Genomic DNA, 21752 nt, shown 5'->3' on the forward strand with positions numbered 1-21752 from the left:
TGCCCACAGGTAGACACTATACTATACCATGCCCACAGGTAGACACTATACTGTACCATGCCCACAGGTAGACACTATACTATACCATGCCCACAGGTAGACACTACACTATACCATGCCCACAGGTAGACACTATACCAAGCCCTACCCACAGGTAGACACTATACCCTACCCACAGATACACTATACTATACCCTACCCACAGGTAGACAGGCCTTCTCTCTGGCCGGCACACGGGGGAGGCCTTCTCTCTGGCCGGCACACGGGGGAGGCCTTCTCTCAGGCCGGCACCCGGGGGAGGCCTTCTCTCTGGCCGGCACACGGGGGAGGCCCTCTCTCTGGCCGGCACACGGGGGAGGCCCTCTCTCTGGCCGGCACACGGGGGAGGCCCTCTCTCTGGCTGGCACACGGGGGAGGCCCTCTCTCTGGCCGGCACACGGGGGAGTTAGTCTTCAAGCAGATCCTTGGGGAAGGCGTGTCACGACACTGTTAGTCTACAGAGGTTCTGTGTAAATGATTGCTGCAGAGGAGTTTCGCCTGGCGTTTACCTTAGTGGCTGTTCTTGTTGTCCAGCTCTTGTGTAAATTCCTCTCCTTTTCACCCTAGATGCAGTCTTTACCCCCCAACGTGGCAGGAGGGGTGGTGTACGGGCAGCCGGGGGGACCCCCCAGTTACCCAGGCACCTTTAGCCCCTCAGGGTCAGTGGAGGGGTCGCCCATGCACAACGTCTACATGAACCAGCCTGGACCAGGACAGTACCAGGCCATGCCTCCAGGTTAGTACAGACCCCAATGAGTCAAATGTTTGTGTCTAGTTGAATAGCATGGTAGTTAGTCTGGGGATGTCTAGTTGAATAGCATGGTAGTTAGTCTAGGGGCCAGCATGTCTAGTTGAATAGCATAGTAGTTAGTCTAGGGGCCAGCATGGTAGTTAGTCTAGGGGCCAGCATGGTAGTTAGTCTAGGGGCCAGCATGTCTAGTTGAATAGCATGGTAGTTAGTCTAGGGGCCAGCATGTCTAGTTGAATAGCATGGTAGTTAGTCTAGGGGCCAGCATGTCTAGTTGAATAGCATTGTAGTTAGTCTAGGGGCCAGCATGGTAGTTAGTCTGGGGGCCAGCATGGTAGTTAGTCTAGGGACCAGCATGGTAGTTAGTCTAGGGACCAGCATGGTAGTTAGTCTAGGGACCAGCATGGTAGTTAGTCTAGGGGCCAGCATGTCTAGTTGAATAGCATGGTAGTTAGTCTAGGGGCCAGCATGTCTAGTTGAATAGCATGGTAGTTAGTCTAGGGGCCAGCATGTCTAGTTGAATAGCATTGTAGTTAGTCTAGGGGCCAGCATGGTAGTTAGTCTGGGGGCCAGCATGGTAGTTAGTCTAGGGACCAGCATGGTAGTTAGTCTAGGGACCAGCATGGTAGTTAGTCTAGGGACCAGCATGGTAGTTAGTCTAGGGGCCAGCATGTCTAGTTGAATAGCATGGTAGTTAGTCTAGGGGCCAGCATGTCTAGTTGAATAGCATGGTAGTTAGTCTAGGGGCCAGCATGGTAGTTAGTCTAGGGACCAGCATGGTAGTTAGTCTAGGGACCACCATGGTAGTTAGTCTAGGGACCAGCATGGTAGTTAGTCTAGGGACCAGCATGGTAGTTAGTCTAGGGGCCAGAATGTCTAGTTGAATAGCATGGTAGTTAGTCTAGGGGCCAGCATGTCTAGTTGAATAGCATGGTAGTTAGTCTAGGGGCCAGCATGGTAGTTAGTCTAGGGGCCAGCATGTCTAGTTGAATAGCATGGTAGTTAGTCTAGGGGCCAGCATGTCTAGTTGAATAGCATGGTAGTTAGTCTAGGGGCCAGCATGTCTAGTTGAATAGCATAGTAGTTAGTCTAGGGGCCAGCATGGTAGTTAGTCTGGGGGCCAGCATGTCTAGTTGAATAGCATGGTAGTTAGTCTAGGGACCAGCATGGTAGTTAGTCTAGGGGCCAGCATGGTAGTTAGTCTAGGGGCCAGCATGGTAGTTAGTCTAGGGGCCAGCATGGTAGTTAGTCTAGGGGCCAGCATGGTAGTTAGTCTAGGGGCCAGCATGTCTAGTTGAATAGCATGGTAGTTAGTCTAGGGGCCAGCATGGTAGTTAGTCTAGGGGCCAGCATGTCTAGTTGAATAGCATGGTAGTTAGTCTAGGGGCCAGCATGTCTAGTTGAATAGCATGGTAGTTAGTCTAGGGGCCAGCATGTCTAGTTGAATAGCATGGTAGTTAGTCTAGGGGCCAGCATGGTAGTTAGTCTAGGGGCCAGCATGGTAGTTTCTGTATGGACCTGGCTTTGTGCTCTTGTCATGCTGAAACAGGAAAGGGCCTTCCTCAAACTGTTGCCACCATTATTCCTCCTTCACTAAACTTCCTCCTTCATGACAGTTGGCACTATCCATTGGACCGGTTATCATTCTCCTGGCATCCTCCAAACCCATTGAGCATGGTGATCTTAGTCTTGTGTGCGGCTGCTCGGCCATGGAAACCCATTGAGCGTGGTGATCTTAGTCTTGTGTGCGGCTGCTCGGCCATGGAAACCCATTGAGCGTGGTGATCTTAGTCTTGTGTGCGGCTGCTCGGCCATGGAAACCCATTGAGCGTGGTGATCTTAGTCTTGTGTGCGGCTGCTCGGCCATGGAAACCCATTGAGCGTGGTGATCTTAGTCTTGTGTGCAGCTGCTCGGCCATGGAAACCCATTGAGTGTGGTGATCTTAGTCTTGTGTGCGGCTGCTCGGCCATGGAAACCCATTGAGCGTGGTGATCTTAGTCTTGTGTGCGGCTGCTCGGCCATGGAAACCCATTGAGCGTGGTGATCTTAGTCTTGTGTGCGGCTGCTCGGCCATGGAAACCCATTGAGCGTGGTGATCTTAGTCTTGTGTGCAGCTGCTCGGCCATGGAAACCCATTGAGCGTGGTGATCTTAGTCTTGTGTGCGGCTGCTCGGCCATGGAAACCCATTTCAAGTTCTTGTGCTGACGTTGCTTCCAGAGGCAGTTTGGAACTCGGTAGTGAGTCTTGCCATCGAGGATTAGATGATTTTTACGTGCTTCAGCACTCAGATTTCCCGTTCTGTGAGCTTGAGCTCCTAGACGTTTCCACTTCACAATAGCAGCACTTACAGTTGACTGGGGGAACTCTAGAAGGGCAGAAATGTGACAAACTGGCTTGTTGGAAAGGTGGCATCCTATGACGGTGCCACGTTGAAAGTCACTGAGCTCTTCAGTAAGGCCATTCTACTGCCAATGTTTGTCTATGGAGATTACATGGCTGTGTGCTTGATTTTATACACCTGCCAGCAGCAGGTGTGGCTGAAATAGCTGAATCCACTAATTTGAAGGGGTGTCCACATACTTCTGTATATATTGTGTACATTAACTTTCTGTAACGTGACGCTCCTGTGTTTGCCTCCCTGCTCCAGACCCCAACATGTACATGTACCAGCCTGCAGGAACCAATGGACAGCCTGCACCCCCTGGCCAGGCCCCGCCCACTACTAGCCCCGCCTACTCTAACTACCAGCCCACACCCACACAGGGATACCAGGTGAGAACAGAGGGGGGAAGGTCATGCCTGTTACAAAACTATTGGTGTTGAAATGAAAACGTGCTCGTGGACTTCCTCATGCTGAGTTTGTCGTCTAGGTAACTAGGTTTCCTCCTTAATGTGAACCACATGATGTAATGCCTGATGTCAAGTCACAATGAGAGGCTCAGCAATACACCGTCAGATCAAATCAAATGCTGTTTGTCACATGAGCCCGAAGCCAACAGGTGTAGAGACCTTACAGTGAAATGCTTACTGACAAGCCCTTAACCAACAGGTGTAGAGACCTTACCGTGAAATGCTTACTGACAAGCCCTTAACCAACAGGTGTAGAGACCTTACAGTGAAATGCTTACTGACAAGCCCTTAACCAACAGGTGTAGAGACCTTACAGTGAAATGCTTACTGACAAGCCAACAATGCAGTTTTAAGAAAATAATTAAATGTTAAGTAAAACAATAGAAAATAGAAGTAACAAATAATTAAAGAGCAGCAGTAAAATAATAGTAGACTATATACAGGGGGTACTGGTACAGAGTCAATGTGGAGGCTATATACAGGAGGTACTGGTACAGAGTCAATGTGGAGGTTATATACAGGAGGTACTGGTACAGAGTCAATGTGGAGGTTATATACAGGGGGTACTGGTACAGAGTCAATGTGGAGGCTATATACAGGGGGTACCGGTACAGAGTCAATGTGGAGGCTATATACAGGGGGTACCGGTACAGAGTCAATGTGGAGGCTATATACAGGGGGTACTGGTACAGAGTCAATGTGGAGGCTATATACAGGGGGTACCGGTACAGAGTCAATGTGGAGGCTATATACAGGGGGTACTGGTACAGAGTCAATGTGGAGGCTATATACAGGGGGTACAGGTACAGAGTCAATGTGGAGGCTATATACAGGGGGTACCGGTACAGAGTCAATGTGGAGGCTATATACAGGGGGTACTGGTACAGAGTCAATGTGGAGGCTATATACAGGGGGTACTGGTACAGAGTCAATGTGGAGGCTATATACAGGGGGTACAGGTACAGAGTCAATGTGGAGGCTATATACAGGGGGTACCGGTACAGAGTCAATGTGGAGGCTATATACAGGGGGTTCCGGTACAGAGTCAATGTGGAGGCTATATACAGGGGGTACCGGTACAGAGTCAATGTGGAGGCTATATACAGGGGGTACCGGTTCAGAGTCAATGTGGAGGCCATATACAGGGGGTACTGGTACAGAGTCAGTGTGGAGGCTATATACAGGGGGTACCGGTACTGAGTCAGTGTGGAGGCTATATACAGGGGGTACTGGTACAGAGTCAATGTGGAGGTTATATACAGGGGGTACCGGTACAGAGTCAATGTGGAGGTTATATACAGGGGGTACTGGTACAGAGTCAATGTGGAGGCTATATACAGGGGGTTACGGTACAGAGTCAATGTGGAGGCTATATACAGGGGGTACCGGTACCGAGTCAATGTGGAGGCTATATACAGGGGGTACTGGTACAGAGTCAATGTGGAGGCTATATACAGGGGGTACTGGTACAGAGTCAATGTGGAGGCTATATACAGGGAGGTACCGGTACAGAGTCAATGTGGAGGCTATATACAGGGGGTACCGGTACAGAGTCAATGTGGAGGCTATATACAGGGGGTACTGGTACAGAGTCAATGTGGAGGCTATATACAGGGGGTACCGGTACAGAGTCAATGTGGAGGCTATATACAGGGGGTACTGGTACAGAGTCAATGTGGAGGCTATATACAGGGGGTACTGGTACAGAGTCAATGTGGAGGCTATATACAGGGGGTACTGGTACAGAGTCAATGTGGAGGCTATATACAGGGGGTACAGGTACAGAGTCAATGTGGAGGCTATATACAGGGGGTACCGGTACAGAGTCAATGTGGAGGCTATATACAGGGGGTTCCGGTACAGAGTCAATGTGGAGGCTATATACAGGGGGTACCGGTACAGAGTCAATGTGGAGGCTATATACAGGGGGTACCGGTTCAGAGTCAATGTGGAGGCTATATACAGGGGGTACTGGTACAGAGTCAGTGTGGAGGCTATATACAGGGGGTACCGGTACTGAGTCAGTGTGGAGGCTATATACAGGGGGTACTGGTACAGAGTCAATGTGGAGGTTATATACAGGGGGTACCGGTACAGAGTCAATGTGGAGGTTATATACAGGGGGTACTGGTACAGAGTCAATGTGGAGGCTATATACAGGGGGTTACGGTACAGAGTCAATGTGGAGGCTATATACAGGGGGTACCGGTACCGAGTCAATGTGGAGGCTATATACAGGGGGTACTGGTACAGAGTCAATGTGGAGGCTATATACAGGGGGTACTGGTACAGAGTCAATGTGGAGGCTATATACAGGGAGGTACCGGTACAGAGTCAATGTGGAGGCTATATACAGGGGGTACTGGTACAGAGTCAATGTGGAGGCTATATACAGGGGGTACTGGTACAGAGTCAATGTGGAGGCTATATACAGGGGGTACTGGTACAGAGTCAATGTGGAGGCTATATACAGGGGGTACTGGTACAGAGTCAATGTGGAGGCTATATACAGGGGGTACTGGTACAGAGTCAATGTGGAGGCTATATACAGGGAGGTACCGGTACAGAGTCAATGTGGAGGCTTATATACAGGGGGTACTGGTACAGAGTCAATGTGGAGGCTATATACAGGGGGTACTGGTACAGAGTCAATGTGGAGGCTATATACAGGGAGGTACCGGTACAGAGTCAATGTGGAGGCTATATACAGGGGGTACTGGTACAGAGTCAATGTGGAGGCTATATACAGGGGGTACTGGTACAGAGTCAATGTGGAGGTTATATACAGGGGGTACCAGTACAGAGTCAATGTGGAGGCTTATATACAGGGGGTACTGGTACAGAGTCAATGTGGAGGCTATATACAGGGGGTACTGGTACAGAGTCAATGTGGAGGCTATATACAGGGGGTACTGGTACAGAGTCAATGTGGAGGCTATATACAGGGGGTACTGGTACAGAGTCAATGTGGAGGCTATATACAGGGGGTACTGGTACAGAGTCAATGTGGAGGTTATATACAGGGGGTACCAGTACAGAGTCAATGTGGAGGCTTATATACAGGGGGTACTGGTACAGAGTCAATGTGGAGGCTATATACAGGGGGTACTGGTACAGAGTCAATGTGGAGGCTATATACAGGGGGTACTGGTACAGAGTCAATGTGGAGGTTATATACAGGGGGTACCAGTACAGAGTCAATGTGGAGGCTTATATACAGGGGGTACTGGTACAGAGTCAATGTGGAGGTTATATACAGGGGGTACTGGTACAGAGTCAATGTGGAGGCTATATACAGGGGGTACTGGTACAGAGTCAATGTGGAGGCTATATACAGGGGGTACTGGTACAGAGTCAATGTGGAGGCTATATACAGGGGGTACTGGTACAGAGTCAATGTGGAGGCTATATACAGGGGGTACTGGTACAGAGTCAATGTGGAGGCTATATACAGGGGGTACTGGTACAGAGTCAATGTGGAGGCTATATACAGGGGGTACTGGTACAGAGTCAATGTGGAGGCTATATACAGGGGGTACTGGTACAGAGTCAATGTGGAGGCTATATACAGGTGGTACCGGTACAGAGTCAATGTGGAGGCTATATACAGGGGGTACTGGTACAGAGTCAATGTGGAGGCTATATACAGGGGGTACTGGTACAGAGTCAATGTGGAGGCTATATACAGGAGGTACTGGTACAGAGTCAATGTGGAGGCTATATACAGGAGGTACTGGTACAGAGTCAATGTGGAGGCTATATACAGGGGGTACTGGTACAGAGTCAATGTGGAGGCTATATACAGGGGGTACTGGTACAGAGTCAATGTGGAGGCTATATACAGGGGGTACTGGTACAGAGTCAATGTGGAGACTATATACAGGGGATACTGGTACAGAGTCAATGTGGAGGCTATATACAGGGGGTACTGGTACAGAGTCAATGTGGAGGCTATATACAGGGTGTTACGGTACAGAGTCAATGTGGAGGCTATATACAGGGGGTACTGGTACAGAGTCATTGTGGAGGCTATATACAGGGGGTTCTGGTACAGAGTCAATGTGGAGGCTATATACAGGGGGTACTGGTTCAGAGTCAATGTGGAGGATATATACAGGGGGTACCGGTACATAGTCAATGTGGAGGCTTTATACAAGGGGTACTGGTTCAGAGTCAATGTGGAGGCTATATACAGGGTGTTACGGTACAGAGTCAATGTGGAGGCTATATACAGGGTGTTACGGTACAGCGTCAATGTGGAGGCTATATACAGGGTGTTACGGTACAGAGTCAATGTGGAGGCTATATACAGGGTGTTACGGTACAGAGTCAATGTGGAGGCTATATACAGGGTGTTACGGTACAGAGTCAATGTGGAGGCTATATACAGGGTGTACTGGTACAGAGTCAATGTGGAGGCTATATACAGGGTGTTACGGTACAGAGTCAATGTGCAGGGGCACCCGTTAGTTGAGGTAATTGAGGTAATATGTACATGTAGGTAGAGTTAAAGTGACTATACATAGATAATAAACAGAGAGTAGCAGCAGTGTTAAAGAGGAGTCTGGGTAGCCATTTGATTAGCTGGTCAGGAGTCTTATGTCTTGGGGGTAGAAGCTGTTAAGAAGCCTCTTGGTACACCGACATCGACAAACCATTTCTGTATGGACCTGGCTTTGTGCTCGGGGGCGTTGTCATGCTGAAACAGGAAAGGGCCTTCCTCAAACTGTTGCCACCATTATTCCTCCTTCACTAAACTTCCTGCTTCATGACCGTTGGCACTCTCCATTGGGACCTGGTGCTCCGGTACCACTGACCTGGACTCCTTTTAAAATGGGCTTCAGGTTTCATGTCCCTCTTTCATTTTGTGTCCCTGGTCCTCACTGACTTTCCAAAGCTCCTCCTCTTCCTCCTCTTCCTCTTCCTCTTCCTCCTCCTCCTCCTCCTCCTCCTCATTTAGCATCATAATGTGATGTTTATAAAGGGAGTCAAAGCTCAACGTGGCTCCTCCTCCTCTTCCTCCTCCTCCTCATTTAGCATCATGATGTGATGATGTTTATAAAGGGAGTCAAACGGCTCATGACTAGTGTTATAATAGATTATAACCACATCATAATACATTCTACATGTAGGCTTTAAATCATCTGTTAGCGACGTCTGTAATGTTAATGTTTTCTTGTCATCGGTCTCAGCAGAACGTGGTGTCCCAGGCCCAGTCTCTGCCCCCCATGTCCCAGCCTCCTCCCACTAACGGTATGTCCTACGTGGCCTACCCTCCACCCTACGCCATGCAGAGTATGATGGCAGCCCTACCTGGGCAGGACCCCAACATGCCCCCACAACAACCCTACATGCAGGGCCCAGGACAACAGCCCATGTACCAACAGGTAGGAGTTCTTGGTTTCTCTCTTCCCCCTCCTATCTTCCTCTCTCTCCCTCCTATCTTCCTCTCTCTCTCTCCTCTCTTCCTCTCTCTCTCCTCTCTTCCTCTCTCTCCCTCCTCTCTTCCTCTCTTCCTCTCTCCCTCCTCTCTTCCTCTCTTCCTCTCTCCCTCCTCTCTTCCTCACTCTCCCTCCTCTCTTCCTCGCTCTCCCTCCTCTCTTCCTCTCTCCCTCCTCTCTTCCTCTCTCTCTCCTCTCTTCCTCTCTTCCTCTCTCTCCTCTCTTCCCCTCTCTCTTCCTCTCTCTCTCTCTCGCCCTCTTCCCTTCCTCTCTCTCTCTCTCCCCCTCTCGCTCTCTCTCTCAGCATAGTGTTGCCTGTCTATAGGGGGACTTCTGATTCTGTATGTCAGAGGCTTGTTTGTTCTATGTAGTGGGAGTTGCAGTGAGGGATTGATGGTAATCTCATCTCTCTCACGCTACTTCTGTCTCTCTCTGTGTAGATGGCTCCCCCTGGTGGCCCGCAGCAGCAGGTTCAGCAGCAGCAGCCTCCGCAGGTCCATCCAGGCAGCGAGGCACAGCTCATCTCCTTCGACTGATCCATCCACCTGGCTAGCTCAGCTTAACATTACCACCTGCTGCTGGCAGGGTTCAACACACTACACCCTCTCTCTCCTCTTCTGTCCTCACCTCTCTTCTGTCCTCACCTCTCTTCTGTCCTCACCTCTCTTCTGTCCTCACCTCTCTTCTGTCCTCACCTCTCTTCTGTCCTCACCTCTCTTCTGTCCTCACCTCTCTCCTCCTCTTCTGTCCTCACCTCTCTTCTCCTCTGTGTTCTCCTCTCTCTCTCTGCTGGGCTCGTGGCCTGGATTCCCCAACAAACACACGTTTCTCACAATGTTTCTGTTTCGTTACGGCAATGTTGTGAAATATTATAGTTGTGTAACAGACATGTTACCTCTCCTCCTAGCCATCCTCTCTCCCCCAGCTGACATAGAGGATGAGAGGAGTGAGGAGGGGGTTAGGTAGTGTTACTATGCACCATGCCTACCCCAGGGTTGTATTCACTAGGAACCTAGACGGGGAGGGACTACCTGAGCTTATAAGAAACACTTCCCCTTTTAATGCATTTTGCTACAGTGTTCTGTCCTCACCTCTCTCTGTCTCTCTGTCTCTGTCCTCACCTTTCTCTGTCCTCACCTCTCTCTGTCCTCACCTCTCTCTGTCCTCACCTCTCTCTGTCCTCACCTCTCTCTGTCCTCACCTCTCTCTGTCTCTGTCCTCACCTTTCTCTGTCCTCACCTTTCTCTGTCCTCACCTTTCTCTGTCCTCACCTCTCTCTGTCCTCACCTCTCTCTGTCCTCACCTCTCTCTGTCCTCACCTCTCTCTGTCCTCACCTCTCTCTGTCCTCACCTCAACTCTCTCTGTCTCTCTCTCTCTCTCTGCATCTCTCTCTCTCTCTGTATCTCTCTCTCTCTCTCTCTGTATCTCTCTCTCTCTGTATCTCTCTCTCTCTTTCTGTATCTCTCTCTGTATCTCTCTCTCTCTGTATCTCTCTCTCTCTCTCTCTCTCTGTATCTCTCTCTCTCTTTCTGTATCTCTCTCTGTATCTCTCTCTCTCTGTATCTCTCTCTCTCTCTCTCTGATACTGTATGTAGTCTTTCTCTTCTGAAACTAATATCTGAAGCTCATCTAGTCAGTGGTATAATAAAGGAACAAATCAAATATGACAGGAATCAATGGAATCTAAGACAAGACCATGACCATCCTTTCTCATATTTGAATAAGCTAGTTTGCATGTTAAAGTCGTTATTTCCATGGACATGTCAGGTGTTACAGCAGTAACTGTTCTGGGGTCATATTGTGGTGATTGGACATTGGTTCATACTGCCTGCTTGGTTGACAGGGGCTGGGAGAGTTAATGGAGAGGTGAGTGAAGGAAGATGTTGGACGGAGCACAGAAAAGCACCTCTAGCAGGTCCCAGGGTTCTAGTGAGAGTGTCAGAGACACACAGAGCTCATTTTAAAGTATAGATGAGCCGTCTTGTGTTGCTACGGCTTGGTAGTGTTTTTCACTAAAGCTTTTTGAGTTTATGATTGAGAACATGGGAGAAAGGAAGTACCTTTTTTTATTAGGTTTTACACTTCCTATATCGTCTCACCAATCAGACTGGCTGAGGGGAAGCCGTATGGGACTACAATAGAACACTTACATCCAGCGTGGAACTACAATTCCCAATATTCACAGCTCCAGAGACCGATTACCACCATCACTCTCTCAAGGTGTCCCATGTCACAACTGTTGACATAATGGGTCTCTCCCAACAACTCCATTAATTAACCACAATGCCTTGCATCACACTCCAGGAGGAACTAGTGTGAATGGAACGTAAGATTACAAATGTAGTTCCATTGCCAAATATTAACTAGCAGTTATCCAGAGGGTTGCAGTCGGGTCTATATGGCTGTTTACACAGGCAGTCCCATTCTGATCTTTTGACCAATTAGTGGCAAAAGATCTGACCTGATTGGTCAAAAGATCAATTAGTGTCAAAACCCCCAGAATGAGTCTGCCTGTGTAAACACAGCCTATGAGCGAGTAGAGAGACCCTCTGACTGGGTGTGTCCTAAACAGCACTCTTTTTCCTATATAGTGCACTACTTTTGACAAAAGCCCTATAGGTGTGTATCTGTGGGTGCTGAGGTGGAGTTATCTGTAGAGGGGGACTCTACATTAGATGGGCATCCATTTTTGTTTCTGGTGCTAGTTTCAGTAAAGTTCGGTTTAATCACAAAACCATTTCCTCAATTCCCTCGTTTCCTTTCCTTGGTTCTTCTCTAATTCTTTGCTCGCTTCCGTCTGATGTTTTGAGGAGGAGAGAGAGAGAGGACGTAGGGGAGGGAATCAGGAAAATACCTGTTGAGATCCACCCTTTCAGAGTGTCTTTCAGAACCCTGTGGGCCGGGAGTGGAGAGGTGGTGGGAGTCAGTTCTTCAGGGTATGTGCATGTGATGTAACATGTGATGTAACATGTGATGTAACATCCACCCAATCAGTGACTTCCTATGTAACCCCCTTTGACGCCATCTTTGAACTTCTTTACTTCATCATTAATGATCTTCTTTCTGTCTGACTTGTTTAAAGTCATTTTCAGATTCTATTGAATAAATATCTTGTTCTTCTCTTGTCCATCTGCTCTGTGTGTTTTCTGTCATATTATCTTTGGAATCTGAAGTAGGCGGAGTGCCAGCCTGTTGTCATGCCAACTCCTTGTCACTCATTGCCATGCAGTTGGCAGGTGCACAAACAGATCTGGGACCAGGCTGTAGAGCCAACTCAATATAGAACAAACAGATCTGGGACCAGGCTGTAGAGCCAACTCAATATAGAACAGATGTGGGACCAGGCTGTAGAGCCAACTCAATATAGAACAAACAGATGTGAGCCCAGGCCAGATGCATTGCCATGCAGTTGGAAGGTGAACAAACAGATCTGGGACCAGGCTGTAGAGCCAACTCAATATAGAACAAACAGATCTGGGACCAGGCTGTAGAGCCAACTCACTATAGAACAAACAGATGTGGGACCAGGCTGTAGAGCCAACTCAGTATAGAACAAACAGATCTGGGACCAGGCTGTAGAGCCAACTCAGTATAGAACAAACAGATCTGGGACCAGGCTGTAGAGCCAACTCAATATAGAACAAACAGATGTGAGACCAGGCTGTAGAGCCAACTCAATATAGAACAAACAGATGTGGGACCAGGCTGTAGAGCCAACTCAATATAGGACAAACAGATGTGGGACCAGGCTAGATGCATTGCCATGCAGTTGGCAGATGCACAAACAGATCTGGGACCAGGCTGTAGAGCCAACTCAATATAGAACAAACAGATCTGGGACCAGGCTGTAGAGCCAACTTAATATAGAACAAACAGATCTGGGACCAGGCTGTAGAGCCAACTTAATATAGGACAAACCGATGTGGGACCAGGCTAGATGCATTGCCATGCAGTTGGCAGATGCACAAACAGATCTGGGACCAGGCTAGATGCATTGCCATGCAGTTGGCAGATGCACAAACAGATCTGGGACCAGGCTGTAGAGCCAACTCAATATAGAACAAATAGATCTGGGACCAGGCTGTAGAGCCAACTCAATATAGAACAAACAGATGTGAGACCAGGCTGTAGAGCCAACTCAATATAGAACAAACAGATGTGGGACCAGGCTGTAGAGCCAACTCAATATAGAACAAACAGATCTGGGACCAGGCTGTAGAGCCAACTCAATATAGAACAAACAGATGTGAGCCCAGGCCAGATGCATTGCCACGCAGTTGGCAGGTGCACAAACAGATCTGGGACCAGGCTAGATGCATTGTCATTTAGGAGCAGAAAATGAAAGGGCACAACATACATTTTATTTTGCATTAACGTACTTTATTTACATAATAAATACATGTTTAAAACACGGGTCATTGGGATGTCTGTTCAGATGCAGAAGAAGCCCTGTTTCCATGGCAACGTTTCCTCAAGACCAGGTATTTATTATCCTGTTCCCTCTCTATCTGGGGAAACAAATGAAGACTTGGTCCTAAACATCCTGATAGACCAGGTATTTATTATCCTGTTCCCTCTCTATCTGGGGAAACAAATGAAGACTTGGTCCTAAACATCCTGATAGACCAGGTATTTATTATCCTGTTCCCTCTCTATCTGGGGAAACAAATGACTTGGTCCTAAACATCCTGATAGACCAGGTATTTATTATCCTGTTCCCTCTCTATCTGGGGAAACAAATGAAGACTTGATCCTAAACATCCTGATAGACCAGGTATTTATTATCCTGTTCCCTCTCTATCTGGGGAAACAAATGACTTGGTCCTAAACATCCTGATAGACCAGGTATTTATTATCCTGTTCCCTCTCTATCTGGGGAAACAAATTACTTGGTCCTAAACATCCTGATAGACCAGGTATTTATTATCCTGTTCCCTCTCTATCTGGGGAAACAAATGACTTGGTCCTAAACATCCTGATAGACCAGGTATTTATTATCCTGTTCCCTCTCTATCTGGGGAAACAAATGACTTGGTCCTAAACATCCTGATAGACCAGGTATTTATTATCCTGTTCCCTCTATCTGGGGAAACAAATGACTTGGTCCTAAACATCCTGATAGACCAGGTATTTATTATCCTGTTCCCTCTATCTGGGGAAACAAATGACTTGGTCCTAAACATCCTGATAGACCAGGTATTTATTATCCTGTTCCCTCTATCTGGGGAAACAAATGACTTGGTCCTAAACATCCTGATAGACCAGGTATTTATTATCCTGTTCCCTCTCTATCTGGGGAAACAAAAGAAGACTTGATCCTAAACATCCTGATAGAAGGACTGAGCTGGTAGCAGATATACCTTCTGTTACATATTCTGAAGGCTTGGTCCTAAACATCCTTATAGAAGGACTGAGCTAGTAGCAGATATACCTTCTGTTACATATTCTGAAGGCTTGGTCCTAAACATCCTTATAGAAGGACTGGGGTTAGCAGCAGACACCCATGTTACATGTTCTGTGTGTACAGTATAGTCCATCCTTAAAGATACATTAGTTTATACATACACACCAGCAGACTGGTTAAAGAGACTCACCATCCTCTCCATGCGCATCCCGTTCCCAAACGCCAGCTGTCTCAGAATGTCGATGTCTGGTAGACCCCACCCTGGGTTCCTGTAGGGGAACAGAATTGATGGTAAAACAGAGTGACGGTTGGGATTCATGGCTTTGACCCTCAACCCTGAGTGAACTAATGGGAAGAAGCTATATGGTAGTAGCTCCGCATTGGCCAGCTCCTCTCTTATGATGTAATAACTCACATCTGTCGTAGTTCCTGGTCCAAGTCCTCCATACAGCTGGGGGTGATGGTGCCGTTGATGGCGTAGGGCTGGGGAGGGGGAGAGGTGTCTGTTGTAAAAAAAATATATTTCCCCCCCCCCCATTCCCCCCTTCTGTCCATCCATGATACCTACCCCATGTGTGATCAAGAGACCATTTTGTCTGAGGATCTGTCCTGATCCTTTGACGACGCCCTGGGGAGAGAGACAGAGACCCAGACTCTGGCGCTTCACACGGGCTATAAGTGACTGACACATCTTCACTCATACATTCATAAAGCTTCACAGCCAAATTATGATGCGTATAATGCTGACCTGCCGTGTTAGGCCTACCTCTACGGTGTCGAAAGAGCTGCACTGAAGCAGGTTAATGGCCACGATGACATCACAGGCCCCGCGTGGAAGGCCCGCCCACTTCTCCCAGGGTTCGCTGGCGTCCAGGTGCACAGGCTGCAGCACGGTCTTCACTTTGGTCACCGCTATGTAGGATCTGACACTGCGAAATAACACCACACCCACTGGAGCCATGACCCCATAGGTTCCATAGACAGTATGACATGTTGGAGCCATAACCCCATAGGTTCCACAGACAGTATGAAATGTTGGAGCCATAACCCCATAGGTTTCATAGACAGTATGAAATGTTGGAGCCATGACCCCATAGGTTTCATAGACAGTATGAAATGTTGGAGCCATAACCCCATAGGTTCCATAGACAGTATGAAATGTTGGAGCCATGACCCCATAGGTTCCATAGACAGTATGAAATGTTGGAGCCATGACCCCATAGGTTCCATAGACAGTATGAAATGTTGGAGCCGTAACCCCATAGGTTCCATAGACAGTATGACATGTTGGAGCCATAACCCAATAGGTTCCATAGACAGTATGACATGTTGGAGCCATGACCCCATAGGTTCCATAGACAGTATGAAATGTTCATAGACAGTATGAAATGTTGGAGCCATAACCCCATAGGTTCCATAGACAGTATGAAATGTTGGAGCCATGACCCCATAGGTTCCATAGACAGTATGAAATGTTGGAGCCATAACCCCATAGGTTCCATAGACAGTATGAAATGTTGGAGCCATAACCCCATAGGTTCCATAGACAGTATGAAATGTTGGAGCCATAACCCCATAGGTTCCATAGACAGTATGAAATGTTGGAGCCGTAACCCCATAGGTTCCATAGACAGTATGAAATGTTGGAGCCATAACCCCATAGGTTCCATAGACAGTATGAAATGTTGGAGCCATAACCCCATAGGTTCCATAGACAGTATGAAATGTTGGAGCCATAACCCCATAGGTTCCATAGACAGTATGAAATGTTGGAGCCATGACCCCATAGGTTCCATAGACAGTATGAAATGTTGGAGCCATAACCCCATAGGTTCCATAGACAGTATGAAATGTTGGAGCCGTAACCCCATAGGTTCCATAGACAGTATGAAATGTTGGAGCCATAACCCCATAGGTTCCATAGACAGTATGAAATGTTGGAGCCATAACCCCATAGGTTCCATAGACAGTATGAAATGTTGGAGCCATAACCCCATAGGTTCCATAGACAGTATGAAATGTTGGAGCCATAACCCCATAGGTTCCATAGACAGTATGAAATGTTGGAGCCATGACCCCATAGGTTCCATAGACAGTATGAGATGTTGGAGCCGTAACCCCATAGGTTCCATAGACAGTATGAAATGTTGGAGCCGTAACCCCATAGGTTCCATAGACAGTATGAAATGTTGGAGCCGTAACCCCATAGGTTCCATAGACAGTATGAAATGTTGGAGCCGTAACCCCATAGGTTCCATAGACAGTATGAAATGTTGGAGCCGTAACCCCATAGGTTCCATAGACAGTATGAAATGTTGGAGCCATGACCCCATAGGTTCCATAGACAGTATGAAATGTTGGAGCCATAACCCCATAGGTTCCATAGACAGTATGAAATGTTGGAGCCATAACCCCATAGGTTCCATAGACAGTATGAAATGTTGGAGCCATGACCCCATAGGTTCCATAGACAGTATGAAATGTTGGAGCCATAACCCCATAGGTTCCATAGACAGTATGAAATGTTGGAGCCATGACCCCATAGGTTCCATAGACAGTATGAAATGTTGGAGCCATAACCCCATAGGTTCCATAGACAGTATGAAATGTTGGAGCCATGACCCCATAGGTTCCATAGACAGTATGAAATGTTGGAGCCATGACCCCATAGGTTCCATAGACAGTATGAAATGTTGGAGCCATGACCCCATAGGTTCCATAGACAGTATGAAATGTTGTAGCCATGACCCCATAGGTTCCATAGACAGTATGAAATGTTGGAGCCCATGACCCCATAGGTTCCATAGACAGTATGACATGTTGGAGCCATAACCCCATAGGTTCCATAGACAGTATGACATGTTGGAGCCATAACCCCATAGGTTCCATAGACAGTATGAAATATTGGAGCCGTAACCCCATAGGTTCCATAGACAGTATGAAATGTTGGAGCCGTAACCCCATAGGTTCCATAGACAGTATGAAATGTTGGAGCCATAACCCCATGGGTTCCATAGACAGTATGACATGTTGGAGCCATAACCCCATGGGTTCCATAGACAGTATGACATGTTGGAGCCATAACCCAATAGGTTCCATAGACAGTATGAAATGTTGGAGCCGTAACCCCATAGGTTCCATAGACAGTATGAAATGTTGGAGCCATAACCCCATGGGTTCCATAGACAGTATGACATGTTGGAGCCATAACCCCATGGGTTCCATAGACAGTATGACATGTTGGAGCCATAACCCCATAGGTTCCATAGACAGTATGAAATGTTGGAGCCATGACCCCATAGGTTCCATAGACAGTATGAAATGTTGGAGCCATAACCCCATGGGTTCCATAGACAGTATGACATGTTGGAGCCATAACCCAATAGGTTCCATAGACAGTATGAAATGTTGGAGCCATAACCCCATAGGTTCCATAGACAGTATGACATGTTGGAGCCATAACCCCATGGGTTCCATAGACAGTATGACATGTTGGAGCCATAACCCAATAGGTTCCATAGACAGTATGAAATGTTGGAGCCATAACCCCATAGGTTCCATAGACAGTATGAAATGTTGGAGCCATGACCCCATAGGTTCCATAGACAGTATGAAATGTTGGAGCCATAACCCAATAGGTTCCATAGACAGTATGAAATGTTGGAGCCATAACCCCATAGGTTCCATAGACAGTATGAAATGTTGGAGCCATGACCCCATAGGTTCCATAGACAGTATGAAATGTTGGAGCCATAACCCAATAGGTTCCATAGACAGTATGAAATGTTGGAGCCATGACCCCATAGGTTCCATAGACAGTATGAAATGTTGGAGCCATAACCCCATAGGTTCCATAGACAGTATGAAATGTTGGAGCCATGACCCCATAGGTTCCATAGACAGTATGAAATGTAGGAGCCATAACCCCATAGGTTCCATAGACAGTATGAAATGTTGGAGCCAGTGCAGCCCGGCAAAATATGACATCTTATGACTTGACTCTCGTGGTCAGACAATAGCTTTGTTATTACATTGTAATTACCCTATTGAAAATGTAATTACAATGTGAGCCTGTTTAGTGCGTCGGGATATAAGATTGACATGAGAAATACAAGAAAGCATTTGCCAACGACCAACGACCAACGACCATATAGAATCAGAGAGGTCAGATAACAAGAGGGTTCAGAGAAATGGACTGTTGTAGTATCTACCTCTATATCATGGTATATATATATACATATATATATATACAGTGCCTTGCGAAAGTATTCGGCCCCCTTGAATTTTGCGACCTTTTGCCACATTTCAGGCTTCAAACATAAAGATATAAAACTGTATTTTTTTGTGAAGAATCAACAACAAGTGGGACACAATCATGAAGTGGAACGACATTTATTGGATATTTCAAACTTTTTTAACAAATCAAAAACTGAAAAATTGGGCCTGCAAAATTATTCAGCCCCTTTACTTTCAGTGCAGCAAACTCTCTCCAGAAGTTCAGTGAGGATCTCTAAATGATCCAATGTTGACCTAAATGACTAATGATGATAAATACAATCCACCTGTGTGTAATCAAGTCTCCGTATAAATGTACCTGCACTGTGATAGTCTCAGAGGTCCGTTAAAAGCGCAGAGAGCATCATGAAGAACAAGGAACACACCAGGCAGGTCCGAGATACTGTTGTGAAGAAGTTTAAAGCCGGATTTGGATACAAAAAGATTTCCCAATCTTTAAACATCCCAAGGAGCACTGTGCAAGCGATAATATTGAAATGGAAGGAGTATCAGACCACTGCAAATCTACCAAGACCTGGCCGTCCCTCTAAACTTTCAGCTCATACAAGGAGAAGACTGATCAGAGATGCAGCCAAGAGGCCCATGATCACTCTGGATGAACTGCAGAGATCTACAGCTGAGGTGGGAGACTCTGTCCATAGGACAACAATCAGTCGTATATTGCACAAATCTGGCCTTTATGGAAGAGTGGCAAGAAGAAAGCCATTTCTTAAAGATATCCATAAAAAGTGTCGTTTAAAGTTTGCCACAAGCCACCTGGGAGACACACCAAACATGTGGAAGAAGGTGCTCTGGTCAGATGAAACCAAAATTGAACTTTTTGGCAACAATGCAAAACGTTATGTTTGGCGTAAAAGCAACACAGCTGAACACACCATCCCCACTGTCAAACATGGTGGTGGCAGCATCATGGTTTGGGCCTGCTTTTCTTCAGCAGGGACAGGGAAGATGGTTAAAATTAATGGGAAGATGAATGGAGCCAAATACAGGACCATTCTGGAAGAAAACCTGATGTAGTCTGCAAAAGACCTGACACTGGGACGGAGATTTGTCTTCCAACAAGACAATGATCCAGAACATAAAGCAACATCTACAATGGAATGGTTCAAAAATAAACATATCCAGGTGTTAGAATGGCCAAGTCAAAGTCCAGACCTGAATCCAATCGAGAATCTGTGGAAAGAACTGAAAACTGCTGTTCACAAATGCTCTCCATCCAACCTCACTGAGCTCGAGTTGTTTTGCAGGAGGAATGGGAAAAGGAGGAATGGGAAAACATTTCAGTCTCTCGATGTGCAAAACTGATAGAGACATACTCCAAGCGACTTACAGCTGTAATCGCAGCAAAAGGTGGCGCTACAAAGTATTAACTTAAGGGGGCTGAATAATTTTGCACGCCCAATTTTTCAGTTTTGAATTTGTTAAAAAAGTTTGAAATATCCAATAAATGTCGTTCCACTTCATGATTGTGTCCCACTTGTTGTTGATTCTTCACAAAAAAATACAGTTTTATATCTTTATGTTTGAAGCCTGAAATGTGGCAAAAGGTTGCAAAGTTCAAGGGGGCCGAATACTTTCGCAAGGCACTGTATATATATATATATATATATATATATATATATATTAGACTTTATATAGTTCTAGTATCTACCTCTATATCATGGTATATTTATATATATATATATATTAGACTTTATATGGTTCTAGTGTCTAACTTTATATCTTGTATCTCTACTCAGTTGAAGTTTACATACACCTTAGCCAAATACATTTAAACTCAGTTTTTCACAATTCCTGACATTTAATCCTAGTAAAAATTCCCTGTCTTAGGTCAGTTAGGATCACCACTTTATTTTAAAAATGTGAAATGTCAGAATAATAGTTGAGAGAATGATTCATTCATCACATTCCCAGCGAGTCAGAAGTTCACATACACTCAATTAGTATTTGGTAGCATTGCCTTTAAATTGTTTAACTTGGGACAAACGTTTTGGGTAGCCTTCCACAAGCTTCCCACAATAAGTTGGGTGAATTTTGGCCCATTCCTCCTGACAGAGCTGGTGTAACTGAGTCAGATTTATAGGCCTTCTCTATGCGTTTCTCTGGATTTTTTTTGTTGCTATTCTGTCTCTCACTGTTCAAAAAAACCTACCATTAAAATTATATAAATGTGTGAGTGGACTCCAGGTTAGCTGACTCCTGACTCCAATTAGCTTTTGGAGAAGTCATTAGCCTAGGGGTTCACATACTTCATCAGTCCATGGTAAGACAAATTGTCTACAGCACTTGTATTTTCATCAACCAAATATATACTGTATTTATATAGTAATATATACTGGATTTATATAGTAATACATACTGTATTTATATAGTAATATATACTGTATTTATATAGTAATATATACTGTATTTATATAGTAATATATACTGTATTTATATAGTAATATATACTGTATCCATGCAGGGCCCACCTGTCACGGGACTCCTCTTTGATGTCTGACAGTTGCCTGGTGATGAAGGGCGTTGCCAGGTGATGAAGGGCGTTGCCATGGCGAAGTTGACCACATGCTGTCCGATGCCAGAGCCCAGCTCTAAGGCAAACAGTTCCCTGTGAGACTGCTCCTCCAACACATCACACAACACTGAACACAACTCCTTCTGGTTCCTGTCTGCTAGAGGAGAGATTAGCATGGTCTGGAGGGGGGAGAGAGCGAGACAGATAGAGGGGGGAAGATAGAGAGAGAAAGGTTATAACATAAACTATCAACCACACAGTCCAATATGTGCTACACGAGCGAGAGAGGAAGGGAAAGAGAACCTACAACAATTACAGACTAATGTATATCATCATTATAAAATTGTTATGGTGTAAATAGTACTGTTTTACACTCACCTTTTCTTGAGCTGCTCTGAAGAGGCTAAGGACATGACATATTGGTGTAGGCTGGGACTGGGAGGTGGATGATGGGTA

The 21752-nt window shown here is 46.3% G+C and overlaps 2 protein-coding genes across 9 annotated transcripts in view; one reads left to right on the forward strand and one right to left on the reverse strand.

The window, feature by feature from the left end:
• hgs (hepatocyte growth factor-regulated tyrosine kinase substrate) overlaps nt 1-10290 on the forward strand; it is a 38113-nt gene extending 27823 nt beyond the window's left edge. For 5 of the 8 annotated variants that reach the window (XM_036941991.1, XM_036941993.1, XM_036941994.1 and 2 more), the window contains exons 17-20: nt 607-775; nt 3437-3561; nt 8832-9026; nt 9521-10290. In XM_036941991.1, the coding sequence (XP_036797886.1) occupies nt 607-775; nt 3437-3561; nt 8832-9026; nt 9521-9616 (585 nt within the window). In that variant the 3' untranslated portion in view covers nt 9617-10290. The remainder of the gene's footprint in view (nt 1-606; nt 776-3436; nt 3562-8831; nt 9027-9520) is intronic. The other 3 variants (XM_036941992.1, XM_036941998.1, XM_036941999.1) reach the window with 1 other exon arrangement.
• Nucleotides 10291-14325: 4035 nt separating this feature from the next.
• Nucleotides 14326-21472, reverse strand: zgc:103625 (methyltransferase-like 26 B). Its single transcript, XM_036939789.1, has 6 exons — nt 21309-21472; nt 15252-15414; nt 15054-15113; nt 14901-14968; nt 14676-14754; nt 14326-14373 (listed from the first exon to the last, which is right to left on the reverse strand). Exons 1-6 carry the CDS (start codon nt 21470-21472, stop codon nt 14326-14328), a joined length of 582 nt encoding a protein of 193 aa, XP_036795684.1.
• Nucleotides 21473-21752: the final 280 nt, after the last annotated feature.

This window comes from Oncorhynchus mykiss, chromosome 13, assembly GCF_013265735.2.
Source record: "Oncorhynchus mykiss isolate Arlee chromosome 13, USDA_OmykA_1.1, whole genome shotgun sequence".
Lineage (NCBI taxonomy): Eukaryota > Metazoa > Chordata > Actinopteri > Salmoniformes > Salmonidae > Oncorhynchus > Oncorhynchus mykiss.

Excerpts from the sequence above, each read along its gene's own strand:
- zgc:103625 (XM_036939789.1), bottom strand. The coding sequence starts at position 21,472 with ATGCTAATCTCTCCTCTAGCAGACAGGAACCAGAAGGAGTTGTGTTCA. Across the intron at positions 15,114-15,251 it reads GCTCTTTCGACACCGTAGAG|GGCGTCGTCAAAGGATCAGG; the intron begins GTAGGCCTAACA and ends CTCTCTCCCCAG. Across the intron at positions 14,755-14,900 it reads GACCAGGAACTACGACAGAT|GAACCCAGGGTGGGGTCTAC; the intron begins GTGAGTTATTAC and ends GTTCCCCTACAG.